The sequence below is a fragment of the Canis lupus genome, chromosome 16 (assembly GCF_011100685.1).
Source record: "Canis lupus familiaris isolate Mischka breed German Shepherd chromosome 16, alternate assembly UU_Cfam_GSD_1.0, whole genome shotgun sequence".
NCBI lineage: Eukaryota > Metazoa > Chordata > Mammalia > Carnivora > Canidae > Canis > Canis lupus.
Genome location: NC_049237.1, coordinates 14,462,399 through 14,489,545, shown reverse-complemented (window position 1 = coordinate 14,489,545; position 27,147 = coordinate 14,462,399). Strand labels below are relative to the sequence as shown.

General features: G+C 58.6%; 2 protein-coding genes and 2 long non-coding RNA genes across 7 annotated transcripts; 2 read left to right on the top strand and 2 right to left on the bottom strand.

The window, feature by feature from the left end:
• Positions 1–466: 466 nt before the first annotated feature.
• Positions 467–7,465, top strand: LOC111095007. Its single transcript, XR_005371296.1, has 4 exons — positions 467–1,152; positions 1,327–3,663; positions 4,691–4,775; positions 5,788–7,465. It is a non-coding gene; the product is annotated as an uncharacterized LOC111095007 (long non-coding RNA).
• On the bottom strand, positions 5,689–20,267 carry LOC119869516. The gene is made up of 2 exons (XR_005371295.1): positions 17,612–20,267; positions 5,689–5,930 (listed from the first exon to the last, which is right to left on the bottom strand). It is a non-coding gene; the product is annotated as an uncharacterized LOC119869516 (long non-coding RNA).
• On the top strand, positions 12,390–23,186 carry DBNL (drebrin like). 4 transcript variants are annotated; one of them, XM_038559587.1, is made up of 13 exons: positions 12,390–12,544; positions 16,160–16,215; positions 17,129–17,241; positions 17,713–17,787; positions 18,952–19,098; positions 19,755–19,832; positions 20,080–20,231; positions 20,315–20,354; positions 20,586–20,676; positions 21,136–21,231; positions 21,338–21,450; positions 21,685–21,781; positions 22,133–23,186. In XM_038559587.1, exons 1-13 carry the CDS (start codon positions 12,462–12,464, stop codon positions 22,270–22,272), a joined length of 1,281 nt encoding a protein of 426 aa, XP_038415515.1. In that variant the 5' UTR covers positions 12,390–12,461; the 3' UTR covers positions 22,273–23,186. The 4 variants fall into 4 exon arrangements, with proteins under 4 accessions (XP_038415515.1, XP_038415514.1, XP_038415516.1 ...); XM_038559586.1 differs by having other exon boundaries at positions 20,312–20,354; XM_038559589.1 differs by having other exon boundaries at positions 12,405–12,509; positions 20,312–20,354.
• A 666-nt stretch (positions 23,187–23,852) lies between these two features.
• Positions 23,853–26,309, bottom strand: PGAM2 (phosphoglycerate mutase 2). The gene is made up of 3 exons (XM_038559590.1): positions 25,788–26,309; positions 25,492–25,672; positions 23,853–24,058 (listed from the first exon to the last, which is right to left on the bottom strand). The coding sequence occupies exons 1-3, from the start codon at positions 26,304–26,306 to the stop codon at positions 23,892–23,894; spliced, it is 867 nt and encodes a 288-aa protein (XP_038415518.1). The 5' UTR covers positions 26,307–26,309; the 3' UTR covers positions 23,853–23,891.
• Positions 26,310–27,147: the final 838 nt, after the last annotated feature.

The window sequence follows — 27,147 nt, the reverse complement described above, 5'->3', positions numbered from 1 at the left end:
ACGGAGCCCCCCGGCCGCTGCGCCCCCCGCAGGTCGCGCCCCGCTCGCCGGCGCCGGCCCCACGGTGCCCCGCGCCGCGCACGCGCACCAGGCCACTCCGCAGGCAGACACCCGGGAAGGACCCCGCGCAGCCGCCGCGGAGCCGCCTTAAAAGGGCAGGCGCAGCGCCGGCGTCACGTGGGGCTCGCGTCACGTGGGGGCGGGGCCTAGGGGGGCCTGCGGTCAGATGGGCGAGGGCCTGGAAGGCGGGGCCAGGCGGGCCAGGTGGGCGGGGCCTGGAGGGCAGAAGGCGGGGCCATGTGGGGCGGGTGGGCGATGGGGAACCGGGGGTGGGGCCTGGTAGGCGGGAGTCAGGGGGCGGGGGCAGGTGGGCGGTGGGTGGGGCCTCTCGCCTGCGGAGCCTGGGGTCCTGCCCAGGAGTCCCCAGGAGTGCGGGGCGGCCCGGGGGTGGGGGGGGAGTCCCCGAGCCAGGAGCGCTCGCCCTCGTCGAGGTCTCTGCAGCGCTGCCAGAGGCCTGGAGATTGGAGCTGGGGCCCGGGGACACGTGGGAATTTGCCGGTGCAGAAAGGGACTCGCACGCTCCCCAGCGCGGGCAGCCCTGGGGGCGGAGCAGGGACGGCGGCGGGTGGCGGTGCCGGGGATGGGCACGGGTTGGCGGGCCTGGGTCACGGCGGTTAGCCGGCAGTCCTCGTGAGATCGCCAGCGTCCGGAGCCTGCACGACGGTGGAAGGAGGCATGTCCAGATCGTCCACCTGCCGAAAACTAGCTGTGCTGTACTCTGTATCTCGCTTCTCTCACAGCGTCAAACGTGGCCGTTCCCTGTGTGGTGAAGGCGCACCCGTAACTCAATGCTAGGGTTAACACTCCAAAGCACCTGAGCTGAGCGGTCGCCTACTTGACCCTGACATGCAGTCACCGAGCGAGGCCTTCCTTGGTCAGGGCACACCCCCGCAAAGACAGCTCTGTGTCTTCCTCTAAGGCTTTCTTTCAGGGAAGTTCCCAATGGCCCGGTGACTTCCACGACCTGGATCTGCGGGTCCCACGTCGTCCTCACGTCCAAACTGATTCCAACCAGTTCCCCGTTTACAGATCTCATCAGCCTGCATGTTCCAAACCGCAAGTTCAAATCAGCCCTGCTAACCGCCGCACCATGTGCGGGTCCCTAGGCAATGACACCACCGCCCCCTAGCTGCCCACGCGGCCCCTCCCTCTTACTTTCACGGGTGGGGGATGGGGTGGGGGTGGCGTGCAGTCCTCAAGTCCCATGGGTCCTAACTTCTGCCCTGCCATCCAAGTCCTGCTCCTGCTTTCGTGTCCATCCCACAGAGGCATTAACTTGAGCCAGCTCTACAGGGCCTCCCGCTCCAGCCACGTTGCAGCCACAACTTTTTATAACACAGATCGCAACTTGTGACTCACCTGCTTTGGAGTCCTAGGGTGACAGATGACCCCTTTTAGAGAATAATTTGCCAAAAACATTCCTTTTTGGAGAACTACTTATAAAAAAAAATGAGTCATACCCATAGAGACCCTGTAATTCCATTTCTGGCAATCAAATGTAAGCTCACTGCACAACAGTGCTCATCCAGGCATTTATTCACTTTATGAGGAATTTGCAGTATCAATGGCAGTTAACTCATACTGAGTGCTTGGAACATGCCAGGCACTTGCTAAACATGTACCATCTCGTTTAACTTTCTACACAAACCTGTGGGACAGGAGGCTGGGAATGATTAGTGCCTTGCCTGAGCTGTATCCCACCTCCCTGTGACAGCCACACCCATACATTTCATTACTACAGGTAATGGGCCCTTGTGATGAGTCCTGCCCCTGGATTAATGCTGTGCAGTCACCAGCCTAAAATTCTTAATAATTACTGAACAAGAGCTCCTACATTTTCATGTTGCAAATTATGTAGCAAGTGCTGTCATCACAACAAACCAGATGGTTATGCTGAGGCCCAAAGACCTCCGAGTCATAGAACTGGGACTCAGACCTGTCTTCCAACCACCCTGGGCAGGCACAGAAGTGCAATGCTCGAGTGGAATGGTTGCTTTCGAATCATACTGTGCTTCTTGGAAATGCCAGTTGGCATTTGAAACTCCTTGGTTGGAGTGTCTCAGTGGAGACCACTTCTGGCCTTTCAGGGCATGCTCGGTCTTAGTGCTCATTCAGCACCCCAATCAAGAGGGACGTGTGTTCTCAGGCCAGGGGACAGCCTGTGCTGGGGAGAAGCCCAGTGGGCCGGGGGTGTCAGAGACTCAGCTGGTGCTGCCAGCTTCTCCTGCCCCCTGTGCTTCCCACGGCCTCTCCAGACCTTCCACCCAGGGGCTCATTCATTCATGTGGCATCGCAGACGATGTGACCCCCGCACAAGAGTCGGGAGGCACACTGCACATCTGAATGTGTCCTCTGGCACCTCCCATGACCTTACTTCCCCAAGTCCACCGTGGCCCTGACAACCGTACTGCTGCTTCCTGAGCGCTGAGCACGCATGCATCAGGCATTTAGACACACTGGATGCCGAGCACTCCCCCGTGGTGGAGTTGGGGTACGTGTTTGAAAACCAACCCCGTGGGGTGAAACGTGGCCCTCAGTTTCATGCTTGCTGGCTTCTGTGGTGCAAACACTCCCCGTGGCTAACTATATTTGGGGTGCTGGGGGATGACCGGAGAGGTGGGGGTTACTAGCATGGTCCACATGCCCAGAGACACAAGGTGGGCTCATGAGAGAGGTCTGTTTCAGGCCGAAACATGGAAGGAGGAATGCAGTCAGCCAGGTTCGTGCATGAAGCTCATACTCTGGAGTTCACCCTCCCCTCGGAAGACGGGCTCAGATGTCCTTATCTCCCCCTCAGAGCCCAGGGATGTGCTGCACGTCCCATGGTACAGAGGGTGTCAGAAGAGGTAGAGGCATGCAGCATGCCCGCCCTGCTCTTCACTGAGCACTCTTCTCTCTCCCTGTGACTCTGGACAGATAGCATTGGACTGCAATGCTCCAAGTTTCCACTTCCTTCTTGGTGAGTGGGGCCTAGGACCAGGCCACAGAGATGCATGGTGTGTGGCCAAAGACAGTGGCTTTCAGCAGAGCAGGGAACTAGGCCCTGGAGCAGCCGTATCTGGCACTGCTCAGCCAGTCCGTGGGCAGAGCAAATTTCTGTGACGCCTGGAACATCAAGCAGAACAGTTCAGATGGGTATTGAAGGGAAGACTTGCTCTATTCGTGGAGGGCTCCCCGGACCCAGGCCCACCTGGCAGTCTCATGGCTGCAGCTGACCCAGGGCACTTACCCTTCAGTTGCCTGCCCTGGGACCTCAGCCCCACTGGCCCTCTGCTGCCAGAGGAGGTCACACCTACAAGGCCAGCAGAGAGAAGTGTGTGTCGTATCTGGTTGCCCCTGGGGCCCCATCCCAAGGTGCCGCTTCTTGATGAAGCAGGTTCTCACAGCGTGTGCATGCCCTCAGACCCCCGTCCCTCTCGTGAACATATCCTCCTACTCTGACGACGGAGAAGGTGGTAGAAGCAGCTCGCCCTCCTGGGCAACTCACCAGCTGCTGCAACTGAACCCTAAAATAGTAGTGCCTGTGAGCCCACCAGCATCAATGGTCAACCAGGAATGAACTCAGGAGAATGATGGCAAGACAACTCCGGACTAAAGTCTGAGGTTAGTAGCATGAGATGAGGCTGTGTCTGCTCAGATATATGAGGGTGAGGCCAAGGCCGGTGGAGGCAGGAAACACCGCTGAGGTCGGTTTGCTGATTGAGGCTCAGAAGTCAGCAGTGTGTTGTTGCTACTGACAGAGCCTCACTGCCAATACTCTAAACAGCAATCACCCGACCCAGAAGTAAAGAATTGTGGCCCATCTGGCAGGCACAACGCCATGCACTAGAGCGTGGGGCCTGGCCAGGGTTGGTGACGCAGGTACAGGCAGAGACTCATCCTCCCAGGTGGTCACCTGCATGGACGCCGTGGCGAAAAAGGTGCAGTGGTCCTGGGAGCTGAGCTGCATCTCAGTGGATGGGGCCCGGGGCCAGCAGGGATTGCTGGGTCTTTCCAAGAACATCTCCACTGAATCTCTTGGTTTATTTCTTCTCTTCCGTCTGAAGAGGTTAAAATGAAATGCTGTTTTTCCAACATATTTTTCTTGAAATCTTTATAGATCTCATTATTTCCCTCACTGAGTTTTCCTGAATGACAGAGATTTTAATTGACTAGAGTTTAAACTGTTTGTATTTATTTAACAAAACTGTTTGTATTTATTTAACACTTATTAGGAGATTTTTTAGGCCTACCAAACATGATTTTCTTCATTGCCTCCTCTGATGACAAATCTCTTTTACTTACATTCTCCTGGCACCAGGTCTTGTTCTGAGCACAAGGATAAATGCCCAGGCTCACTGGCCCTGTGCCAGTGCCTGCCCCACACCTGCCCAGGGTGGCGAGGATACTCCCAGTGGCCAGGCTCCAAAGCCTGTGGCCTGGTGCTGGACAGCCTGGAACTAGCCCCCAGGGGTCTCTGTGCACCTGTCCCCAGCCCCATGCCCCCATGTTATAGATCGGGGCCAGAGGAAGGGAGCAGCTCTGCCACAGAAGCAGCTCCCACAGCAGCTAGTCAACTGAGCAACCAGGAAACCCCTGGCCACACTCACTTCCACTATGACCACCACCCTTTATTTCCCTCACTCATCAGCCCCAAGTGTTCGACAAGAAGCAGCACCATCTCTTCTGCATTCGGTGTGTTCTCCACTCTCACAAGAAGGAAGTGAACAGTTCGGGTAATAGTGCCACCCCCTCTTTCCTTTTGGGTACCACGGACTAGTGAGAGCATGGGCACAGAAACACTGTGCGGGAGAGGCTGGCCCCTGGGCACCTGGCTGGCTCAGTCAGTAGAGCAGGTGACCCTTGATCTCAGGGTCATAAGTTCAAGCCCACATGAGACATGAAGCCTATTTAGAGAGAGAGAGAAGCTGCCCCAGATGCTGAGCCACTCTCAGCCACTGCGCTTCCTGATGCCAAATCAGCAGACACGGTTATGATCTCCAGCCTCCCTAGCTTCACAGAAACAGCTCCGCCACTGGACCCACTACCGATCTCCTGGGGGTACAGTGCCCCACGTGTCCCCTTTCCAGCCTCACTAAGGGTAGCATCACTCACTACTGTGCCAGACAGGAGCCTCAACCTTGCCCCTCACCATGAGCTTTTTGCCTTTTAGAACTCAGTGCATTTGGGGTGTCCAAGGCAGACTGTGCAGGCTTACCTCCCATCCCATCTGCTGAAGAGCCCCGTCTTGGGAAGGCTCGGCTTAGGCCGTGAGCCTCCGTGGGAATTGGGAACACTAAAGGCCTACACTCAAAGGCCAGATGGGGCCTTTACAGGCCTACAGAGTTTGGAAGGAAGCTTCCAGACCTTGGACCTGGGTTCTCAGTTCAGCCTCCCTGGGAAGTGGGGGCCTTGCCCTGTGGCTCCTACTGGGCATTCTCTCTAACCCTGAGTGCTGCCGCTCTCCCCTCACACTGAGAAGCAGCCAATAGAATGCCAGGACATAAAACACATAACGCTCCATCAGAGATGACAGTCTTTTTAGAAGCAAGAGCAAAATTGTGAAACCTAGAGAGATTTGGGTTGTGTTCCTACATGGAACCTCCAGTAGGTCCAAGTGTGAGCCATTCACAGACCAGAACACAGGGAGCGGAGCAGAGCAGACTTTTATTAAGGATAAATTAAAACATAATTCACTCATCACCCTAAGCGATAGCTGACATTTATGTCTACTTTTTTTTCTTCCAGGAAGCTTTCAGAACAGCAAACTTTCAACATGTTCTTCATGAGTGACATGATCCCTGCTGAGTGACTGGCCTTCACTCTTCCGTTTCTGATGCAACAGGTTCTCAGGGTTGCCCTTCGAGCTCTGAGGTTTGAGATCAGGTTCCCTGGGAGAAGGGCAAGAGAGGAGTTATTCTCCTTGAACCCTCACAGATGGAGGAAAATTGAGGGTCTCTAAATGGTCTTCTCTAAGTGGGTTCCAAGGCTGGTCCACTCCCAGAACAGCCATGGACGTCGTGCTGGATGAGCAAGGGCAGGGGGCAGAGAAGGAAAGGTCTGCAGAGTTTGGAAGGAAGCCTCCAGACCTTGGACCTGGGGATCACAGGAGGTTGCTTTCCTCCAGAAACTCTCAAATTATAGCACAAGTTCACTGCTGACGCTTTCCAGAGAGTTTCCTGAGGTTCACATCACTTCTTAGCAAAACTGGCAGCAGTGTGAGCCTTGGTCTGATCCCTTTGTGGGGTCCCCATGGAGGACCCTCTGTTACCAGAAGGCTATCATTAGGATTCCACGGGCCCCATTCTCTTCCTCACCATGGTGAGGATTGGCTTTTACATTTTTGTGTTTTGTTTTGTTTTGTTTTGTTTTGCTATCCCTTTGGTCTTCACTTAAGCAAGAAGATAAATCTTACCAGATGGGAAGAATGCCATCATCACCATAGTCCCTGGGAAGTTTATGCGTTTGGCTTTGCCACTTCAGACAGTGGTCACCTCATACCTTGCAGCCAAGCATCACAAAGCACAGTATGGTGGGGCATTTTCACATTTTAGAGACAAATCCCTCAGAGAGGGAATATCTAGGCCCAGGTTGGCGTTGAGACTGCGGGTGCCATGCTGAGCCTTTCAAGCACTACAGCTTATGACCCGGGGGGCTGGTGACCTTTCTGAGTCCATTGAAAATGTCCCCCAGCCTGTACGCTGTGCTGAAGAGACGGAGCGGAGAGAATGCAGCCAGCCCTTCAGAGGCCACGCTGTGCATTATCACCTTGGAAGCCTGAACTCCTCCACGTACCCACCAGACCCCTGGGATGGGTCCCTGCGGTGCTGCTCCTCAGGCCTGACTCTGCACACCCCCAGACTCTCTCCCCCAGGGAACTCGCCTGCATGTCATGCCTTCCAGGCCTCAGGTCAGCCCCAAGAACAGGTTTCTAAGGTCAAAGCCTTATTTTAAAATTCACTGTGCTGCCTGCAGCTCCTGTGTCACCCATGCTCAGACACGTGTTTCCAAGGCAAGTCCTAGGTTAGCAACTGGACAGCAGATCCAAAAACCCACCTGGGGGTATGATGTGTGTGCTCAGTCAGATAACTATTGACCCCGACCACAGGTATCTGGGTTTGCTGGATGGTGCTGAGATCTGGTCCTTTGTCAGGCTCTGGGAAGACCCGGGAGTTCCAAGAATGTGGCACAGGGTCAAAATATCCTGACAAGGGATCAAAATGCTGGGATGCACATGTCCAGCAGTCTTAGCAGCTCACAGCTGAGCATGATGTCAATGCCATGGATTCCACACCACCTCACTGCAAATGCCCGAGGATGGGCAGGCTTCTGTCTTTGCAAGTCAAGACTGAGTCTCTTCGGGGGCCAGAAAACAGCAAGGGGCACCTGGGGGGGGGGGCTCAGTGGGTGAGGCGTCTGCCTTCGGCTCAGGTCACGATCTCAGGGTCCTGGGATCTGGTTCCACGTCAGGCTCCCTGCTCAGTGGGGAATCTGCTTCTCCCTCTGTAGTTCCCTGCCATTCCCCCTGCTTGCACTCCCTCTCTTCTCTCTCTGTCTCTCTCTCTCTCTCTCTGTGTGTCAAATGAATAAATAAAATCTTTAAAAAGAAGGAGGGGGCAGAGACGTGCTTGGGGGACTGGTCTGCAGATCTCTCTGCCTGAGGTCTGTCCCTCGTACCCAGGGAGAGGTGGTGCTGAGAAAGAGCCTCGAGGTCACCATGGGCCCTCACCACCCCCTCCTTGTCCTCTGCCTCTGTTCTCCACTGGCCATTCTCACTGTGACACATGCTTCCTCCCCAGCAGTGCTGAGTAAAGGCTGGTCCTGTGACAAATGGAGGATATGGCTGCCATTCCCTGGGACAGCAGCCTAGTGCCAGGTGGTGCTGCCTGCTGGTGACAGAAGTACCTATCATTCTTCTTGGCCAGTCTGCTGGCCTCGTCATCCCCATCACACCAGTTTCTCTCTGTTGACAGATTTTATCAGTCACAAAACCAAACAGCTATAGAGAATCCATAAAAACTATCAGACCAGACAGCAATTTCTTGAGTTCACTGAAAAATGTCTCCTTCCGTCCCTACCCTCCCTGCTTGTCCCAGGCCCCCTCTCAACGCCCCGCAGAGAGGCCCACAGACTATCTGCAACAGGCCTTCTTCCAAATGCAGGGGCTGGGCCGGGCTCCGCTTTGGGGGGCAATGATAGAGCTGGCCCCTCGGAGCCTGCCTTTCACCTCCGCTGCCCCCGCCTGCCCCCTGCCCCCCCATAATGGTGCCTGGGGCTGCTCATAGGAGCAGGTTGTCACTGCTGGCTAGCCCTCCTAATCACTTCCTAATGCTATCAAGGCTTTAGGCAAGCATTGATTCCATGATTACAGTGTGCAAGCTGTGGAAGGAAGGGAAAGAGAATTAGAAAAAGAAAGCATGCTGTGTGCCTTCTGGTAGCCCACTGAGGAGGCCACAGGGTGGAGAAGCATGGACAGGGAGGAAGACTCCACAGGCAGAGGGAGCAGCTCTGCCCACACTAGGCCCCGGAGGGCTCACAGCACATTCTGGTTGCTGGCATGGCACTTGGGGACGCTCTCTCACATGGCTGTTCCCAAACTGGGGCCCTGGGGCCGTCAGGGAGCCACAGGGAGCATTGAGGTAAATGGAGTCAGGGAAGCATCACTGAGGACTGGCAAGATGAATATGGGTGTTCCTGGGAAGTGAACGGCACAATTCACGTAAGCTAGCTTGTGACCATTTCACACCCTGGACCCCTAGGGAAACAGTCACTGTCATCGGAGCATAGACCTCTCAGTAGCACAAACACAGGCACCAGCTGCCTCCGTCCCTCTATTCATGTGAAGAAATGAAAGAAGTGCCCTCTGGGGCTTGGACCAGCCTTGCCTCTGAGTTTGTTCTCAGGAATAATCGCAGCCTGGCCAGAGCACAGGAAAGCCAGGAATGACCAGAGGCCAAAGGGCCCACCAGCTCCCAAAGCCAGGATGGGGATGGAGGCATGGCTGCTGGGGTGGCTGTGGGGCTGCGCGAGCCTGAGACACTCACAGCAAGCATGGCCTCTGTAAACAGTTGGGGTGTCAGGAGAGCAATCCTCCTGCTGCAGGAGGATGCTTTGTCCTTGCCATGGGCCACCCCTCAGAGCCGAGACTTTAATGCCCTGCAGGTACCCCCCTGCCCCAGGGCCAGAGTCCCCAGCCAGGGTCAGGAAGGCAGCTCGCCCACCTCCCTGCCATTGACTTCTTACTCTCCGCTTACATCATCATAGGGACTCCACTAGGAAGGTGGCGGTGTAGTTTTAATCAGGTATTTGTTTACTGGGTTCCACTTACCATGTAGTGTAAGGTTTTCTGTTTAGGACAGGAAGAGCAATTGTCCCACTTCTCTAACTCTGTAGGAGTGCAGCCATGTGTTGCTGGAGCGGAAAGATGTCATCCCGGTGGCTAACAGAAAATGTTTTTTCTGCTAATGGACACTCCTTTTGATGAAGGCTTTGCATCAGCAGCAATCCCCACTTAATGGTTGCAATGACCTGAATGACTGTGTCCCCCGAAATTTCAACACTGAAATCCCAGTCCCTGAAGTGATGATACTAGGAGCTGGGACTTTTAGGTCAGAAGGGTGGAGCCCTCGTGAAGGAGATTTTTTTTTCCATGAGGGGGATTAGTGCCCTTTTGAACGAGACCCCACAGAGCCCCCTCACCCCCTTCCACCAGGTGAGGACTCCACGAAAGACAGGCATCTATTAACTAGAGAGCAGGCTCTCACCAGACACCGAAACTACTAGCCCTTTCATCTTGGCCTTCTCGCCTCCAGTCCTGTGAAAACTAAATTTCCATTGTTTACTGTGGTGCTCTGTGAGAGGAGCCCACATGGACGCAAACACTGTGCTTGTCAGGGTTTTTTCTTGTTTTGATTCAGTACATTGTTTCTATGAAAACTGTGTATACACAGTGTTACTATATGTCTCACAAGGGGATAATGTATATTTTTTAACTGAACTATCCTTCATCTAGAGTGTGATATTGGTTTCAGGTGTACAACACAGTGATTGGACAATTCTGTGCATTACTCAATGCTCACCACGAGTTACCGCACAAAGTGACCACACACATTATTGACGATATTCCCTCTGCTGTACTTTTCATCCCCGTGACATTCACGACTGGCAGTTTGTACCCCTTCCTATCCTTCACCTGTTTAATCGCCCACCCCTCCACCCCTTTCCCTCTGGCAACCACCAGTCTGTTCTCTATTTCTGAGTCTGTCTCTGTTTTGTTTTGTTGGTTGGTTCATTCTCCTAAATTCCACATATGAGCAAAATCATATTATTTGTCTTTCTCTGTCTGACTCACTGACCCTCTAGGTCTATCCGTGGTGTTGCAAATCACAGGATTTCCTTCTTTTTTTATGACTGAGCAGTAGTGGTCTGTTTCTTCACGCTGTTAGTTCTATCTACATGGCAGGCGCCAAAGGGAGTCTGTTGGCAAGATCCTCCCTCCACACTTGGCCTGGATGCCTTTAGGACATGGTCAGCTGCCTTAGAGTGCAGAGGACACTGGCTCTGGCTCCGGTTTTGTGCCCAAGATCTGCCATCTGAACCCACCAGGAGTAAAGCAGCTGTGTGTGCACCCACGTGCAAGAAGAACACGTGGACCCTCATTGGAGAGTAGGGAATCAGTTAAGGAGAAGACAGAGGAGTCTGGGGTGACCTCTGGGGACATCTCACATTCTCAAACTGAGTAGCTGACCAAAAAGAGTGATAGGTTGAGGAAACAGGAACATAGACAAGCCACACTTGGAGGATCAAGCATGGAAGCATCTACAGAGCAACCAGAGGGACCCCTTTAAAATATCACCAGATCACAATGCTCTCTAATTAGAGCCCCCTTCTCCCTGGGATTCTATTATACCTGGAATAAAATGCAAAGTCCTTTCCTGACTTACAGGGTCCCCTGGGACCCAGCTTCCCTCCTCTCCCTCTCCCTGTTCTCCATCATCAGCCCATCATTAGACTGGCTCCCCCGCACCTCAGAGCCCCGACACATCTTGTTCCCTCCGCCCAAAGCACTTCTTCCTGGATCTTCCACAGCCATGCTCCCCACCCCATAGCCAGTCTCTGCTCCAGGTTTACCTGTCCAGAGAGACCTCTTCTGGCCTGTTAGGTGGAAACAAGCTCCCACATCCTGGAGCAGAAAGCAAAACCCTGGTGCCCCCACCCTCCCACACCAGGGACCCCACTAAGAGCCTTCTCTACATGGAGCCTGGGTCTCCCTGCTTTTCCCTCACCATCGTGGATGCACCTGCTTACCACACCCAGCTCATCTATTTCCAGAACCAAGAGACCTGTCTCTTCGGCCTGCACAGCCTGATTCAGGCAATGTGGGTTCTCCCCAAGTTGGCTAATATGTTGACCTCCCAGGGGTCCAGGGTCCCTAGGCTGGGGCCTGGCAGCCAGGGGAACTAAGCAACTGGTAACTAGGCAGTGATTAAATAGAGACCAGTTCCAGAGAAAGAAGAAAAAAAACAAAGATGCACTGGAGCCAAAAAAGAAGAAGACTGAACAGTAAGGCCGAGGGCTGAACGTCCCTGGATTTGGAGCCGCGGGAGCGGCTGGGAAGGAGCAGAAAGTCACCTGAAGGGGTCCTGAGGGAAAAACTAGAACAGAGGACGAGTTAGCGAAGAATAAACAAATGAAAGATGGGGGGAGCTGGGAGGCCTGCAATTCCTGGAGAAGGGGGAGACCCGGCTCCTGCAGGAGGGCAGACCCAGGGCGGACTGCGGGCGGGAGGGGCTGCAGGCGGCAGGGCCTGAAGGGTGCAGGGTTCCCGGCCCCCACTGTCCGTCAGTCGAACGTCAAGGGCGCACAGAGCCCGTGACCCACGCGCCCAGATGGCGGTGACAGGCCCGCGTCTGCACAGCTGGACGCCGACACCCCGACCTCGGCAGGTCCTGCCCGGAGGCGCCCCGAGGCTCCGCTTCGCTGATTGATCTCGCAAGAAACGGGGGCGCGCTGGCCTGCGGGGTCCTGGGCGGTCCTGCGTGGGGGCCCCCGGGGCGCACCGGGCAGCCTGGGGCCAGGGCGCGGGCCTGCGGGGAGGGGCGGGGGGGAGGCTCAGAGGCCCAGGAAGCCGTGGCCCGCACGCGGCGCTCGTTCCCGCCGGTGCCCCCGGTGCGCGCGCGCCTCGTTCACGGAGCGAGGGCCTGGGGTGCTGAGCCGCGTTCCCAGGCCGCGGCGCCCACTGCGACAGCACTAGGCAAACTCGCGGCGGGCCGCGCCGCGCTCCTCGGCTCAGCCTACCCGGAGCGCCGGGCCCCGCCCACTCCCCTAGGGCCGTTCCACCCTGCTTCCGCTTCCGGTCGCGGGGGTAGGCGGGGCCCGGAAGCGGCGGCGGTGGCGGTAGCGAGGGGAGCGCGGGGCCGGCGATGGCTGCGAACCTGAGCCGGAACGGGCCGGCGCTGCAGGAGGCCTACGTGAGGGTGGTCACCGAGAAGTCCCCGACTGACTGGTGGGCCCCGGGGGGGTTGGGGGGGCCCGGGGGCCGCAGGTGAGCCGCCGCACCGCGGTCCCGCCGTCCGCTGGGTGGGGGTGGGGGCCCCCGCCGCGCCCCGGCCCCGGCCCCGCCGCGCCCCGGCCGCGCTCCCCGCCGGGGGCCCCGCCCAGGACACCCCCGCACCGAGGGGCTCTGCGCAGCCCTCCGCGAGGGATGGAAGCCGCGCCGGGCCGCCCGGGAGCTCAGGGGTGTGCGTGGGGCTCCGGGTTTCCGGGCCTGTGGGCTTCAGTCTCCCTCCTTCCAGAACAGCCCTTCCGGCGTGAGCCCTGCGCGGCCGCCCCGTCCCCCGTATACCCCGGCGCCCTCCCGGGCGGTCGGTGTGCGGTGGCCCTGGGCGGCTGTGGGTCCTGCAGGCCCCGCTGGCTGCGCGGGGCCCTCCGCTGCGTTCCCGGTGGCCTTCAGTTTCGCTGACCAGTTGTGAGCATTTCCTAAGAAAGACGCTGAGTGTGATGACCAAGGGTGACCGGCTGTGAAGGAGCGTCTTCCCGGGGCAGGGGCAGGTCCCTCTCAGGGTGGCAGAGCCGCGGAGCCCTGCAGCCAGCACCGAGGCCTGGGGACACGCGCTCGCCGCAGCACCGGCTAGCTGGGTCTACGGACACAGGGGACCCCGGGGGGGCCTTCTGCGCGGTGTTGCCGGGGAGCCAGCAGCTCGTGGGGAACACGTTGGGAAGGGCTTCAGTGCCGCCTCCTTCCCACGATGCTGTAGGGAGTTCGCGCACACATCAGGCTCTCATTTTTCTATGAGTTTCCAAGTGTCACCACCCTCACCCCCGTCCTGCCTCTCCCATTCTCAGAGAACCCTGCTGTTCCTCCAAACCACCATACCGCCGCGCTGGGTGCCCCATTTCACATCCACGTGAGGCCACCTGACTTTGGAACCTGGGAGTGTTGTTTGTCCCTCTCCAGTCCCGCTCGCTTAGGGTGTTGCTGTTTCACGTCCCCTTTCTTGTCCAGCATAGCCATTGCTAACTTACCTGACGGAGTCCTAGGCCTCCTACTGCCTTCCTTCGGGAGTCTTCACTCTTAGGGACCATCACTGGTTTGGGGAGGAGGTCCCACAGCCCAGTGGGCAGTCCAGGCCTCCCACGTTTCTAGCTATTCCTTGGGCTGCGTCTCACAGCTATCTGCTGCCACCCTACCTTCCCTTTGTCCCCTCGCCCAGTCAGAGCCCCCCACCTCCATCTGACCAGCCAGCCTCCTGCAGCACTGCAGGTCATACACGCAGTGGCACAGACCCTGGCTTCCCTCATCATTATCACAGCCTTAAACATCCCAACAGAGAATGTGTGGCCTGTCCCCACTTATCCACTGAACAAGTATATAGACAGGTTACTGCTTGAATTTCAGTGGCTTCCTCTTTCACGTGGAATAAAGCTCAGACCTCTTGCCTGGGCTCCTAGGTGCTGTGTGGCCAGCTCCTGACCCCTCTGGCCACCCCTCCCACTTACCACACTGGGGCCACACCTGTTTGCCACCACCGTGGCCTTCTTTCTCTTCCTCAAACTTGTGAGCTGCTTCCTCCTCAGAGCCCTCTCACTCTTGCTGCTTCCCCATTCTAGAGCACCCTTCCACATCACCCTGGGGGTCTCCCCACACTGCCTTCTTGGAGAGGCCTTACTTGACTCCTGGCGCCCTGTGCGACTTTCCCTAGATACATGCCAGACGCTGCTCTCCTCGCCACAGGCTGGGCCCTCTCTGTCCCCAGCGCAAGGCTGCTGTGTGCCCTCAGGGCTCGCATGGACAGTGACCTAGAGGGGTACAGAACATGGGGCAGAGGATACCAGCAAGACAAGGTGGGCTCTGGCTTGGTGGGTGCAGAGCAGGTTATGCCGGTTGGGGGCCTGAAGCTAGGGAGGGTGGGGAACAAGCGCATATCAGCTCTGCATCACAGGTCTTTGCTTTGGTTCCCGAGGTTGTTCTAGACTGAGGCATGTGAGTTTACCTCCTGCACCTACTTTGCTGCCTGACAGGGTGTTAGTCTGGATGGGTTTCTTTTTTGTCTCCTGTTAGAAAGTAAGCTTCATGGTCCCGGCCTGTTGGGGTTTATTGGAAGCCTCATGCCAGGGACCAGCAAGCGGTAGGTTCTCAGTACGTGTTTTAGGAAGGGTTGCTTGCGTTACCAGGTGCTTGGTGCACCATGCTCCGTGTGCTGTGCCCAGGTGAGCACACCACTTGTCCACGGTGATTTGAAAGATGGACGGAAGTCTGTTGAATGTGGGAATGAACCTCTGAGCCAGTAGCATTCCAGAAAGTGGGTTAGGCTGGAGCCCAGAGTGGAGGGGAGTGAAGATAGAGGGCAGGCAGCAGGCATGGGCCCCTTGGAAGTAGGAAGTATCTCTGCTCCCTGCAGCTTGTCCAGCGTCCCCATCTTCTGCAGCCAGGGCTGGGTGGCTTCGAGATATACAGGCTTCTTTCCTCCAGCAGGAAGGCTGGCCAGGACTCCGGCCCCCAGAGTCTGGACGTCCAGCACCTCCCATATTTTTTCCCTGTTGGCGTGTTCCTTCTAGTGTGTGTCTCCTCCTCGGAGGCCTGTCCCCCTGCCAGGCAGACCGGCTAGGCCTGGGGCTCCTTTCTTCCCACTTTCTGACACTCGGAGCTCTGCCTGGTGGCCTTAGCAAGGCCTTGGGGATGCTGAGTGGAGGCTGATTTCATTCCTATCAGATTCTTTTTTTTTTAAGGTTTTATTTTTAAGTGATATCTACACCCAACATGGGGCATAAAGCCACAACCCGAGATCAAGCGTCGCACGCTCCACCAACAGAGCCAACCAGGCGTCCCGGTTCCTATCACGCTCTTTACCCCGTGGCCCCTGTCTGGCCGGCCTGGGCAGGCCTGTGCTCAGAGCATGGGGGGATGACCCGCTAGTCCAGGTTCTGCCTCTGACCTGCTGTCTGCTGGGTCAGCACCCCACCCCCTCCACCCTCCGTCTGCCAGCGCCACCTGGAGCTGAACTGCGGCTATTGATGGTTGGGTCCTGTGTGGACTGTGGATAAGCCACCTCTTCCAGAAAGTTTTCCATGGGTCACCTCTGTGCTGGTCAAGCAACTTTCCATGCCCTAGACGTAATAAAATTTGCTGTATTTCCTGAACACCTCGGGCCCGGTTCATAGGCATGAATCTTTCCCAGAGTTCTTAGGTGCAGCCCAGGGTCACCTGTGAAGACTTAAGGCTCCTCCAGAAAGAGTTTTCCCAACCATGAAGTCTGTCCCATGAGGAGACTGACTTCGTGCTGAGTCATGGCCCATATGGCTTCTGGGTTTTCCAGGAGAGTCCCAAGCCCAGAGAGACCTGCTGCACCAACTCCTCAGGCTTTCGGGAGGCAGAGCACACAGGCACCAGGCTGTGGTGTTGGGTGTGTGTTGGGCTGCCTTCCCAGATGTCCAGTGTGCGCACTCCCATTTCCTGCCTCACCTGCTGGGGTGCTTTGGTTCCGGAAGGCATGGGAATTCTCTGTCTTCTCCAGTTCTCGTACCTGGGAGGCCCGTGGGGTCTGGTGGGGCCCATGTGGCTGTCACGCTCAGCTCCTGGCAGGTGTGGCAAAGGCCACAGAGCTTGTTTGTTTTGTTTCAGGGCTCTCTTTACCTATGAGGGTAACAGCAATGACATCCGTGTGGCTGGCACAGGGGGTGAGTATGTCCCAGTGAAGGCGGCGGGGGGCGGGTTGTACGCATTGGTGCTCCCTGGCAGCCTTGGCCATCACAGCTAATGCAAGGAGACTGCAGGCACAGAGGTGTCCCAGCACGTGGCGAGGCTGCTAGGACCGCTCCCCACCACAGTGTCGGTGTTGGAGCTACATGCAGCTCTGTTACTCAGCGAGTGCTCACCAGTACCTCCTCCACTGGCTGCTCAGTGGTTCTGACTGGGCTAGAAAACCTGCCTCTCACTCCCTGCTGGTCATCTGCTTAGAAGGAGGTCTCAGGCCCCTGTGTTTCTTGCCAGCACCCCAGGGGTACTCACAGGGCTCTGCTGTGAGAGCCCAGGGTAGGGGCTCAGCACTGCCCCAAGCCCGTAGGGGCCCTCCAGCTACATTACTCGATCCAGCTCCTTATAGCCTGGGTGGGTTTGGGGGTGCTGATAAGAACAGCTGAAGAGGGCCCACTCCTGTGCGCCCATCACTCCCTTATCTTTACGTGGAGGGTCTGAGAGCTGAGCCTGAGCACAACTGCAGACTGGTCCCATCTGCTCAGGGCCCTTTGTGGGGTCCAGGCAGCAGGAAGATGGTTGCAGAGACCCTCTGTTTGGAAGCTTCATGCCCACTTTGTTGCATGACTGTCAACATTTGTTGCATTTTTGTTTCTGAAGCTGTCTGGGTTTTATACTAATGGTTTTTAGGTTGGCATGTGGAACATCTCACCTGAGGTGCTTGTTACAGACACAGATCCTGTGCAGCAACTTAGTGGGGGCAGGATGAGGAGTCTGATTCTGCAGGCAGCACTGAGCCCTGGTTCCGAGGCAGATTGGATTTCCTCTCCTGGGGGGCACTGTGCCAGGGCAGGCAGCAGGTGTGGGACCCTCTGACCCTCCCTGTGCCCACTGCAGAGGGGGGCCTGGAGGAGATGGTGGAGGAGCTCAACAGCGGGAAGGTGATGTACGCCTTCTGCAGGGTGAAGGACCCCAACTCTGGCCTGCCCAAGTTTGTCCTCATCAACTGGGTATGTGGAACCCGGGGGCCTCTGAGTTCTCATCCAGGCGTGACCCCGAAAAGCTCCCTTTCCTGCTTTCCTCCTTTGCCTTCCGTGGTGGGAGCGGAGGAGGACCTGTCTTTGGGGCAGCTCAGAGGTGGTGGATGAAGTCCTTGTGCCCCAGACGACAGCGGGAGCACTGCTAGCCCAGAACCACTCCCACAACCAGCAGTACAGTTCAGGACACCCACACATTTGTCCCCTTCAGGGGGTCGTCCTGAGGGAGCGAAGGGCCTGGGGAGACCAGGAGGTTCTGAGGCAACCCCCCACCCCCACCAGTGGAAGCTGGCAGTCATCCTGCACTCAAGAACCTCCTTGACTTGAAGGATGTGGGGCTTACCGTATGGTCTGCTGTAGGGTCACAGTTGTCCCTCTGCTGGGTCCCTAGGGAGGCAGGGCGGTGGGAAGTTGGCAGGTCACGCCGGGTGTGTCATGTTGCAGACAGGCGAAGGTGTGAACGATGTGCGGAAGGGAGCGTGCGCCAACCACGTCAGCACCATGGCCAGCTTTCTGAAGGTGAGGGCTGCACCCTGAAGGCCTCACACAGGTCTCCAGGCTCCTGCGATCTTGGGCGGGCGTGAGCGCGAATCACAGCCAGAACCGGAAGTGGGTCCCACTCCCCGATGCTCTCTTTGGACTTGAGGACATGAGCAGAGGCTGCTGCGCTCCTGCTTGGCCAGCACCCAGAGGGCCATGCTGTGGCCAGAGCGACCAGCAAGCTGGTGTTAGCAGCGGGGAGGAACAGGCGATTGTCCTTTTCAAGCACAGGGAAGGCCAATCTGGAGCGAGGTCTTGGGTTCCGTTGGTTTTGTGAGGGTTTATTCAGCCGTGTTGTCAGGATTTGGAGGAGCAGGAAGGGTGCAGGTGCCCAGCCCCCTCAGCGGGCACATTTCCCTGTACCCTGTTTGTAGCCAACCTACGTGTGTATTTACATCAGTCCTCGCAGCGGAACCTCGTTTAGTTCCAGAAGCCTTTGTTGTTTGCTTGTCAGATAACCTGCATTTCTTTGGTTACTGGCAGAAAGATCTAGGACTTTGATTTCTAGTCTGCTGACGCTTTTTCAGACATGCCTCAGTTTCTCCATCTGGGAGCTGAAAGAGGATCCCAAGCTGTTGGATGTTTACCAGCAGGGAGTGAGGTCATGGGTCTGACTTCTCAATAAGAAATTGGTGCCTGAAAAAAAAAAAAAGAAAAGAAAAGAAATTGGTGCCTGGGGCGCCCAGCTGGCTCCGTGTGAGGAGTGAGCGACTCTCGATCTCAGGGTCCTGAGTTCAAGTCCCAGGTTGAGTGTAGAGATTACTTGAATAAATAAGACAAAAAAAAAAAAAAAGGAAGAAGAAATAAGTGGTTTGCTCTTTGCAGAAATTGCATTTCCAGATCCTTTTTTAAGTTGGCTTTTCGTTAATTTGTTGATTTCGTTAATCAGGACTATTTCCTGCCTGGGCCTCCAGCAGCGAACACACAGCCCTGGGGAATCAGCTTGGGAAGGGGCAAGGTGCTGGGGTGAGAACAGGCTCTCTGCCTCAAGGTAGTTTGTCGGTCTTGTGGAGAGCGTGCCTAGGGCCCCAGCAGGGTCTCCTGACCTCGAACCCCAGGCAGCAGTTGTCTGCGCTCTGCAGACTTGGGGCTGCGTCCTGTCCTCTCCTGGAGCTGCAACACCTAGGTGCTGTCCTGCTGCAGGGGGCGCATGTAACCATCAACGCGAGGGCTGAGGAGGACGTGGAGCCTGAGTGCATCATGCAGAAAGTGGCCAGGGCCTCAGGAGCCAACTATGCCTTCCACAAGGAGAGTGGTCGTTTCCAGGACATAGGCCCTCAGGCCCCAGTGGTGAGTGCTGCCCAGGGCCAAGCGTGTCTTATCCCTCAAGGGCTTCCGGTCCTGGAGGCAGATCTAGGTGCAGATGGTGAGCCTAGGCCAGAGAGAAGCCGGAGCTGCCTCCTAGTAGGCAGGTGCTAGTGGGCGTGAGGAGCAGCCCTCTACCCTGCCTGCTGGTTCCACTGGCTATTCTGGAGCCTCTTACACCTGTTTTGTGTGGTCAGAGGCTCTGCAGGACAGTCCAGCCTGTCCTGAACGGCCCTGGATGGTGGGCACCATGGGGGAGCTTTAAGTGCTGGATGGTCAGGCCCCTTCCAGCTGTGGGTAGACACCAGACATCCTGGTTATGGGGAGCCCAGTTCCCCGAAGCAGCGCTGCAGTCTGTGGAGTCTCCCTGGACACTGGCACGGTGACCAGCTGTCTGAGGCTAGTGGACCAGCTCCTAGAAGCAGCCAGCCTCAGAACCTCCTTGGCTTCTATCCATTGGGGCCTAGTGCAGCCAAAAACCCCCTTGGCATTGCCCAGTGGTTCCTGGGGCCTTCAGGCCATCTTGGTGAAGAGGCCCCGGGCCAGGTGTCACTGCCACTGCTAGGCACGGTCCCCACAACTATTGTTCACGTTCTGTGCTCCCGCAGACGGTCCTGTAGCGGATCCTCTGTCGTCCACAGGGCTCTGTGTACCAGAAGACCAACGCCATCTCTGAGATCAAAAGGGTCGGCAAAGACAGCTTCTGGGCCAAAGCAGAGGTGAGTGCTGTGCGGGTGCGTCGAGCACAGCCAGCCCTCAAGGAGATCATGCGTGCCAGGTGTCAGGGTGTCTTCCTTGCCGTCCCTGTGTTTCTCATGATAAAGAACACGTGTCCTCATTAGTGGCTGCGCTTGAGCACGCTTCTGCACAGGCCACACTTGCATGGGGTGGGGGGGCAGGAAGGGAGGCTCGCCTGCTTGCTGTGCAACTGCTGAGTGGGGCAGGCGGGGTCGGCTCTCCCTGCAGAAGGAGGAGGAGAATCGCAGGCTGGAAGAGAAGCGGCGGGCAGAGGAGGAGCGGCAGCGACTGGAGCAGGAGCGCCGGGAACGGGAGCTGCGGGAGGCAGCCCTCCGGGAGCAGCGCTATCAAGAGGCACAGGCCAGTGAGGGACCCCAGAGGTGAGGCCCCAGAGGGAGGGCAGAGGGAGGGTCTCACATGGGCTGCAGCTGGGCTGCAGCACCTCCCTCTGCTCCCCCAGCAGGAGTGAGCAGCAGGAAGTGGCTTCAAGGAACATAGAGCAGGTGAGATGTGGGTGCTCCCACCCTGAGGGGTCCCTGATATGCCGGGGCCCCAGCCCAGCAGGCCTAGGGAGGGGGCCGCTGAGAAGGTCCTGCAGCCAGCTGGGACCTGTGGGTACACAGGAGGTGGCAGTGGAGAGTGAAGGGCAGAAGCGGCCAGTGTGGACGAGGCCCGTGAGCCCCTCCCACATATCCGGGACCCCTCACCGCTGGGTCCACATGCACTCCCCACAGGAGCCGGTCAGTCAGCCAGCACACCCGCGGGAGATCTTTAAGCAGAAGGAGAGGGCCATGTCCACCACTTCTATCTCCAGCCCCCAGCCAGGTGAGTCTTCCCTCTGCACCTCACCGTGAGGTGGGGGCAGGCCGAGCGAGAGCCTAGGATCCCAGTGTGGGGCCCCCAGAGGTAGTGACACGTCAGACAGGCAAGTGAGCAAGGAGAGCTTGCACTCCTTAGAGTGGCTTCTGGAGGGGAGCCTGGGCCTCAGGTGTCCCTTTCCTGCCCATAGCCTCATCCTGCAGAGACCTGGAAAGCAAGGGCCATGTGTGGCTTCAGAGGGGAGACCCTCCAGCCCGGCCCTATTAACCCGTGGTGCAGCACGCACAACGCAGGACCACACTGCTGCCCTCTCCCACGCTGTGCCCTGGGTGTCTGAGGTGTGCACGCCGCTGGCGCTTCAGCTGCTGTGTGCCCCCCCATCCTCCTGTGCGACAGCCATTGTCCCACTGCAGGATGCAGATCTTCTCCTCCTCCAGTGCAGGTGCATTTACCTTTGGTTTGCAGGGAAGCTGCGGAGCCCCTTCCTGCAGAAACAGCTCACCCAGCCAGAGACCCATCGCAGCCCGGAGCCCACCCAGGCCTCCTCCAGGCCCAGGGCAGGCAAGGCATTTGGCCGCCCCTGGGGGGCTGGGGATGGGAAGTGGGAGGGAGGAAGGGTGTGCGATCCCCTTCCCGGGCTCAGAGTGGGCTGCATCCTCCTGTGCAGATATCCATGAGGAGCCCGTGTCCAGCGGTCCGCCATGTGTGGTGCAGGCGGAAGAGGAGGCTGTGTACGAGGAGCCCCCGGAGCAGGAGACTCTCTATGAGGAGCCCCCAGTGGTGAGTTCCCCACAGCAGGGCCTGGCTGTGAAGGGGTCACGTACCCAGAAATGCTCTCTCAGCCACGCTAGTCACGGGATGCCTGACTTTTCAGTAGCTCCCTACATGCGGATTATCTCGTGTAACTTGGGGCAGTCCCTTGCAGTACTGTGGGAGGTCATGGGGGGTGGGCAGCAGCAGCCAGTGAGCCTGTAACTAGGACCCCAGATTTCCCTTCTCTCCTTCGGGGGGCAGGTGCTGCAGCAGGATGCCGGTTCTGAGCATGTGGACTCCTACCCGGGGCTGCGCGGGAAGGGGCTGTGTGCCCGGGCCCTGTACGACTACCAGGCAGGTAACGTGCTGCGGTCAAGGGACCGCTACACTGTCAAGGGACAGGCTTCAGAGGCTCCTTCAGGGCGATAGAAAGGGGAGGGGAGGATGGGGTGGACGGCCCGCACAGCCCAGGCCTCCCCCTGGTGCTCTGGGCAGCCACCCAGCATGTGTTGGCGTGAATCCCAGGTGCCAGCATTGTGCTAGAGCCTGCAAGTGCAAGTGACCAGAGAGGTGGGTGACCTGGACACGGGGCCCCCAGTGGTCCTGGGTGGAGCCTCAGGAAACAGGCTGCTCGTGTGGAAGTGGGGGGCCCCAGGGGTAGTGGCCGGCACCCGACCACCAGCCCCAGTGCAGACTCCCCTTCCCACAGCCGACGACACTGAGATCTCCTTTGACCCCGAGAACCTCATCACAGGCATCGAGGTGATCGATGAGGGCTGGTGGCGTGGCTACGGGCCAGATGGCCACTTTGGCATGTTTCCTGCCAACTACGTGGAGCTCATTGAGTGAGGACCCTCCACTGCTGGCTGCAGCAAGGCCGTCCTTCCTTTCCCCACCCAGATGTGCTTTCCTTACTTCTGGGAGAGGTGGCGTGCCCGGCACAAGAGCCACACCGTGCTCCTCCAGGAATGGGACCCCCCCCCCCCCCGCCGCCAAACAAGACAAGCCCTTGGGCTCCCTCAGACTTGGGTGCTCAGCCTCTTGTCACCCTAGATGCAGCAATATCCTGTGATTCCCACACTTGGTCTCGCAGCTCCCAGGCTCTCCCAGCCTGGCCTTTGACCCCACAGAGGACATGGAGCCACACCCTGCCCATGGCCAGCCCTTCCGTGGCCTCTGCCTGAGGGGGACAGCACTGCCACGCCGGGCGGTCTGCGCAGGGGTATTTGCCTTTTCCTTTTCCTGGCTCTAAAGGGTGCTGACTACAGCTGTTAGCGAGGCTCAGCTTCAGTGAACTGAGAGTTTAGGACCAAAGTCTCAGTGGGTCGTGACAGTTTGGGCAGCAGTAGGTGATCTTTCCGGACCCTGCCCTGTGCTCCCAGTTCTGTCCCCCTGCCTGCGTGGCAGACAGTGAGCAGTGCGGACAGGATAAATAACTAAGCCCCGATCTGTGCATAGGATCAGCAAACGTGTCCTTCCATGTGGCACGCCCTCTTCTACTGGCCCTGGTGTGTGCGCTCCCCTGACTCTGCCTCAGAAACCAGAGCAGCCTGTGCCTGCTGTCTCACCCTGTCTGTCCTGGCCCATTCATGTCTGCTTTTGGAGTGAGCACTGCCCTCTTGTGACCCGAATACCCCCGTGTAGAAACCAATCCCTTCCCGGGTGTCTGGGGTGTGTGTGTGTGTGCACGCTGCGCCCTCGGACCTGGGGCCCACCGTGGTCTCCTGGGAGAGGCATAAAAGTAAAGATGTGACTGAAGTCCGCCTCTTGCATTTCAGTCTCCTGAATGCCATGGGGACCCTCTGCCCACACAGGGCAGCACTTGTATGCATCGAGTGAGGTGCCTGGCACCCCATGAATGTCAGCAGGGCCATTCCTTGTGTGCCCTGGCAGGTGCCAAGTGGAAGCACCTGGGCTGAAGGCCACTCTAAGATGACCACTGGGCCTGGATGCTGGCAGGTGGCCCATCTTGTTTCCTCCCCACCACCCCCAAGCTGTGGGGGTTTCAGGTCCCATGTTGCAGGCTTTGAGGCTGCTGTGGGCTTGTTCTCAGGAGGTGGTGCTTGGTACCCCTGCACCCTGCCCCTCACCCTGGGGCTGCAGGGACAGCAGAGGACACCCCATCTGGGGGTAACTGGCCATGGTTGCTGTCCCTGCTGCCTGGGCAGAGCTGGGTCACCCCAGGCACCCTGGTTCTAGATCAGGGTTACCAGGTGGCCATTCAGTTTTTGGCATCACCATAGAGGGCCTCTCAGAACTTACCTGATAGCGCAGATTGGGGACCAGACCCCTGCCCTTGGTTCCTGGGGCCCTCACACCTAATGGAGGTGGGCAGCAGGGGCCAAGCACCCTTGGGCCAGGTTTGTGGAACCCCAAGCTCAAAGCTTTGGGAGCTGGGCATGCTGGGGTCGGTCACATGGGACTCCAGGTGGTAGGAGGAGGTGCCTTTATTGCCAGAAGCCCACCCTTCACTTAGCCTTGCCCTGGGCGGCCACAGCCTCCATGGCCTTCCGCACGGTTTCCTCGTCACCCAGGAACCGCATAGGCTTGGTGGGCTTCAGCGCCTGGTCCAGCTCATACACGATGGGGATCCCCGTGGGTAGGTTCAGCTCCATGATGGCCTGGTCGGACATCCCTGGGCCGGGGAACACAGTCCTCAGTCTGCCAGGCAGCTGCCCGCCCTCACGTGAAGCAGGCCCTGTGACCTTTCTGGGCCACAGAGCCCAGTCCGCCAGGCAGCAGCCCTCCCGCCCCCAGCAGCTGGCCACAGTGCAGATGGGGCTGAAGAAGGTCCAGCCAGAAATGAGAGACCCAAGTGGCTTGCAGAAAGTTGTGGTAAACCAGGACCTCGTGCCCCCAAACTGGAGCCACTGGGACCTGGGCCCTCGGCTTGACATCAGTCTCTTCTGGCCAGATTGATGGATGTTGGGTATTTAGAGCTTCCTAAGTTCTGGCTATCCAGAGCAAGGGTGCTCCTGACAGCTGGTTGTGGAGGGGACACCGAGAAGGGCCTCCTGTGGCCAGGAGGGGAGGCCCTGTGGGTGGAAAGGGCACGGTTTCCTGGGGAAACCTGACCCTGCCTGCCTCCGCAGCCCCTGGCCTGGAATAGCAGCTCGACCTTTGCAGTTCCGACACCCCACCCCCCAGGTCTGCGGACAGTGGGAGACTGTCGCTGGCCTCTTTGCTTCTCTCCCAGACCTATCCCTGGAAGGGACGGCCACAAGGTGGTTGTGGGGAGGTGGACTGGGGCTGGCCAGGCCGTTGGCGGGGAGCCACCTGTCTGCTCTGGCCAGCAACCTGTCGACCCCTAGAGCAGGAGGTTTGGTGCTCCCCACCCTACCTGCCTCCTTCCACTTCCCACAGTCCCAACAAGTTGCAAGGCCTTTCCGATGCTTAGACTGTCCTGAGCATCTGTGCAATGTAGAGTGCGTTCACAGGAAGCCCGGAGGAGGAGTGTGCCGTGCTGGGAGGGTATAGTCCCCCACCCACCCCCCAGTGCTCCTTAGTGGGAACCCAGTGAGGGCCAGGGGTCAGGAATGCTCCACACCTGCACTCCAGGTTTCACTGGTCTTACCTTTGCCTGGTGTGGGTGTGAGCTGGGGTCCTAGGGATGGGCATAGGCAGTCCTGGGAGCAGTCCCGCCACCCCATAGAAGGTGCTTGAGCCCCAGCAAGTGAAGTGACTTGACCAGGGTCACACAACAAATGGATGTGGACCAGACGGCCCCGCCTTTCCCCGGGCTGGGTGTCCTTGGGCAGGGCCCTCCCGCGGCTTGCCCAGGCTTGTGTCCGGGAGGCCAGGCCATTCCCAGGCCTCCCAGGCCCTACACAGGGCCTGGGCCCTTTCATCCACAGCCTTCGGCGCGACACTCATTTTCCAGTGTCCCAGGACATACACAAGCGAAACAAGTTTACAAAGTGTTTTTAAAGAATGGTCTCTCGGTCCTACCCACTGACCGTGTGAACCCCTCCCATGCGTGCTGGTGTCTGCAGAGCTGCAGGCCAGGGCGCACTTGGCTGAAATGAGGATTTGCATGCTCGCCCCCGCCCCGCGGGAGGGTGGCCTCACCTTCCAGGTGCTTGACAATGCCCCGCAGGCTGTTCCCATGGGCCGCGATGAGCACTCGCTTGCCAGCCTTGATCTGGGGGGCGATCTCCTCGTTCCAGAAGGGGAGGGCCCGCGCGATGGTGTCCTTCAGGCTCTCGCAAGTGGGCAACTCCCCGGGCTTCAGGCCCGCGTACCGGCGCTCCTGGGGGCATCCACACTGCTGTTCCCTCCCCAGATAGCCAGTGCCTCCCGCGGCCCTGGGCGCCCTTCCCCGGGCGCTGCCCCTGGACCCTCCCCTGGAGCCCTGGGCAGCTCACCTTGCTGATGGAGCCGTAGTAGGGGTGCTTCTCATCCATGGGGGGTGGCGGGATGTCGAAGGAGCGCCTCCAGATCTTCACCTGCTCCTCCCCGTGCTTGGCGGCCGTCTCCGCCTTGTTGAGGCCGGTGAGGCCCCCGTAGTGGCGCTCGTTGAGGCGCCAGGTGCGCACCACGGGCAGCCACATCTGGTCCGTGCCGTCCAGGATGGTCCAGAGGGTGCGGATGGCCCTCTTCAGCACGGACGTGTAGCAGATGTCAAACTCCATCTTGGCGTCCTTGATGGCCTGGGCCCCCCTTGCAGCCTCCTGGGCCCCCTTCTCGCTCAGCTCGGCGTCGAACCAGCCGCAGAAGCGGTTCTCCTGGTTCCAGGTGCTCTCGCCGTGCCGAACCATCACGAGGCGGTGGGTGGACATGGTGCCGGGACGAGGCGGGCTGCGAAGGGACGGCTGCCTTCCCGGGGCGCCCGGCCTTATAACCGGCCGTCCCCACCCCCACCCCGGCCAACTGCCAGGCGGCATTCCAGGCGGACAGGCGGCGGCAGGTGGCCAGTAGCAGAGCCTGGGGGAGGGCGGCCCCGAGCACCTAAAATAGCCTGGTGGCGGCCACCGGGTGGCACGGGGTGTGAAGGGCAGACGTCAGGGCCTCGGAGCCGCCACGAGAGGCGGAGACGCCGGCGGGGGCCATCAGGCAGAGGGACAAAACCTTCCCGAGCTTACTCTGGGGCCTCAGGGACGCAGCGGGGAGTCAGGTGGGGGGTGCACACTTGCCTGTGTGTGCCCGGGCGCACGTGTCTGTATGCACACGCATACAGGTAGGCTGCCTGTGGCTCCCCCAGGAATCCGGCTCCTCCCCAGCTCCCTCTGCCCTGCCCACAGGGTGAGTCCTGAGGGGGCCTCTGCCCATGGCCAGGCTGGAAGGGGCTGGGACATCCTCTCCACTAGCCGGTCCCTCAAGGGCCGGGTGGCCGCGGCAGAGCCAGTGGAGCAGGTTGGGGCCGGAGCCCTGGGGAGGGCAGTGCGTCCCTGCAGGAGGGGGCGTGAGGCAGAGCTGTGGGCAGGGGGCTGAGCTGAGCTGTTGGCAAGACACCCCGGGGAGGTGGAGGGGTCAGGCCAGAGGGGAGCGGAGGATGCCCCTGTTCTTGGCACATCTGTCCCTTAAGCCAGGCTGGCCCCTCCCAGCTGAAACCACCTTTAAGAAGAAAGAGAAACCCAGGGATCCCTGGGTGGCTCAGCAGTTTAGCGCCTGCCTTTGGCCCAGGGCACAATCCTGGAGTTCCAGGATCGAGTCCCACTTCGGGCTCCTGGCATGGAGCCTGCTTCTCCCTCCTCCTGTGTCTCTGCCCCCCCCCCCCCGTGTCTA

Excerpts from the sequence above, each read along its gene's own strand:
- DBNL (XM_038559586.1), top strand. The coding sequence starts at position 12,462 with ATGGCTGCGAACCTGAGCCGGAACGGGCCGGCGCTGCAGGAGGCCTAC. Across the intron at positions 19,099-19,754 it reads TAGGCCCTCAGGCCCCAGTG|GGCTCTGTGTACCAGAAGAC; the intron begins GTGAGTGCTGCC and ends TGTCGTCCACAG. Across the intron at positions 21,782-22,132 it reads CCTGTACGACTACCAGGCAG|CCGACGACACTGAGATCTCC; the intron begins GTAACGTGCTGC and ends CCCTTCCCACAG.
- PGAM2 (XM_038559590.1), bottom strand. The coding sequence starts at position 26,306 with ATGCCGCCTGGCAGTTGGCCGGGGTGGGGGTGGGGACGGCCGGTTATA. Across the intron at positions 25,673-25,787 it reads ACTACGGCTCCATCAGCAAG|GAGCGCCGGTACGCGGGCCT; the intron begins GTGAGCTGCCCA and ends GGATGCCCCCAG. Across the intron at positions 24,059-25,491 it reads CATTGTCAAGCACCTGGAAG|GGATGTCCGACCAGGCCATC; the intron begins GTGAGGCCACCC and ends TCCCCGGCCCAG.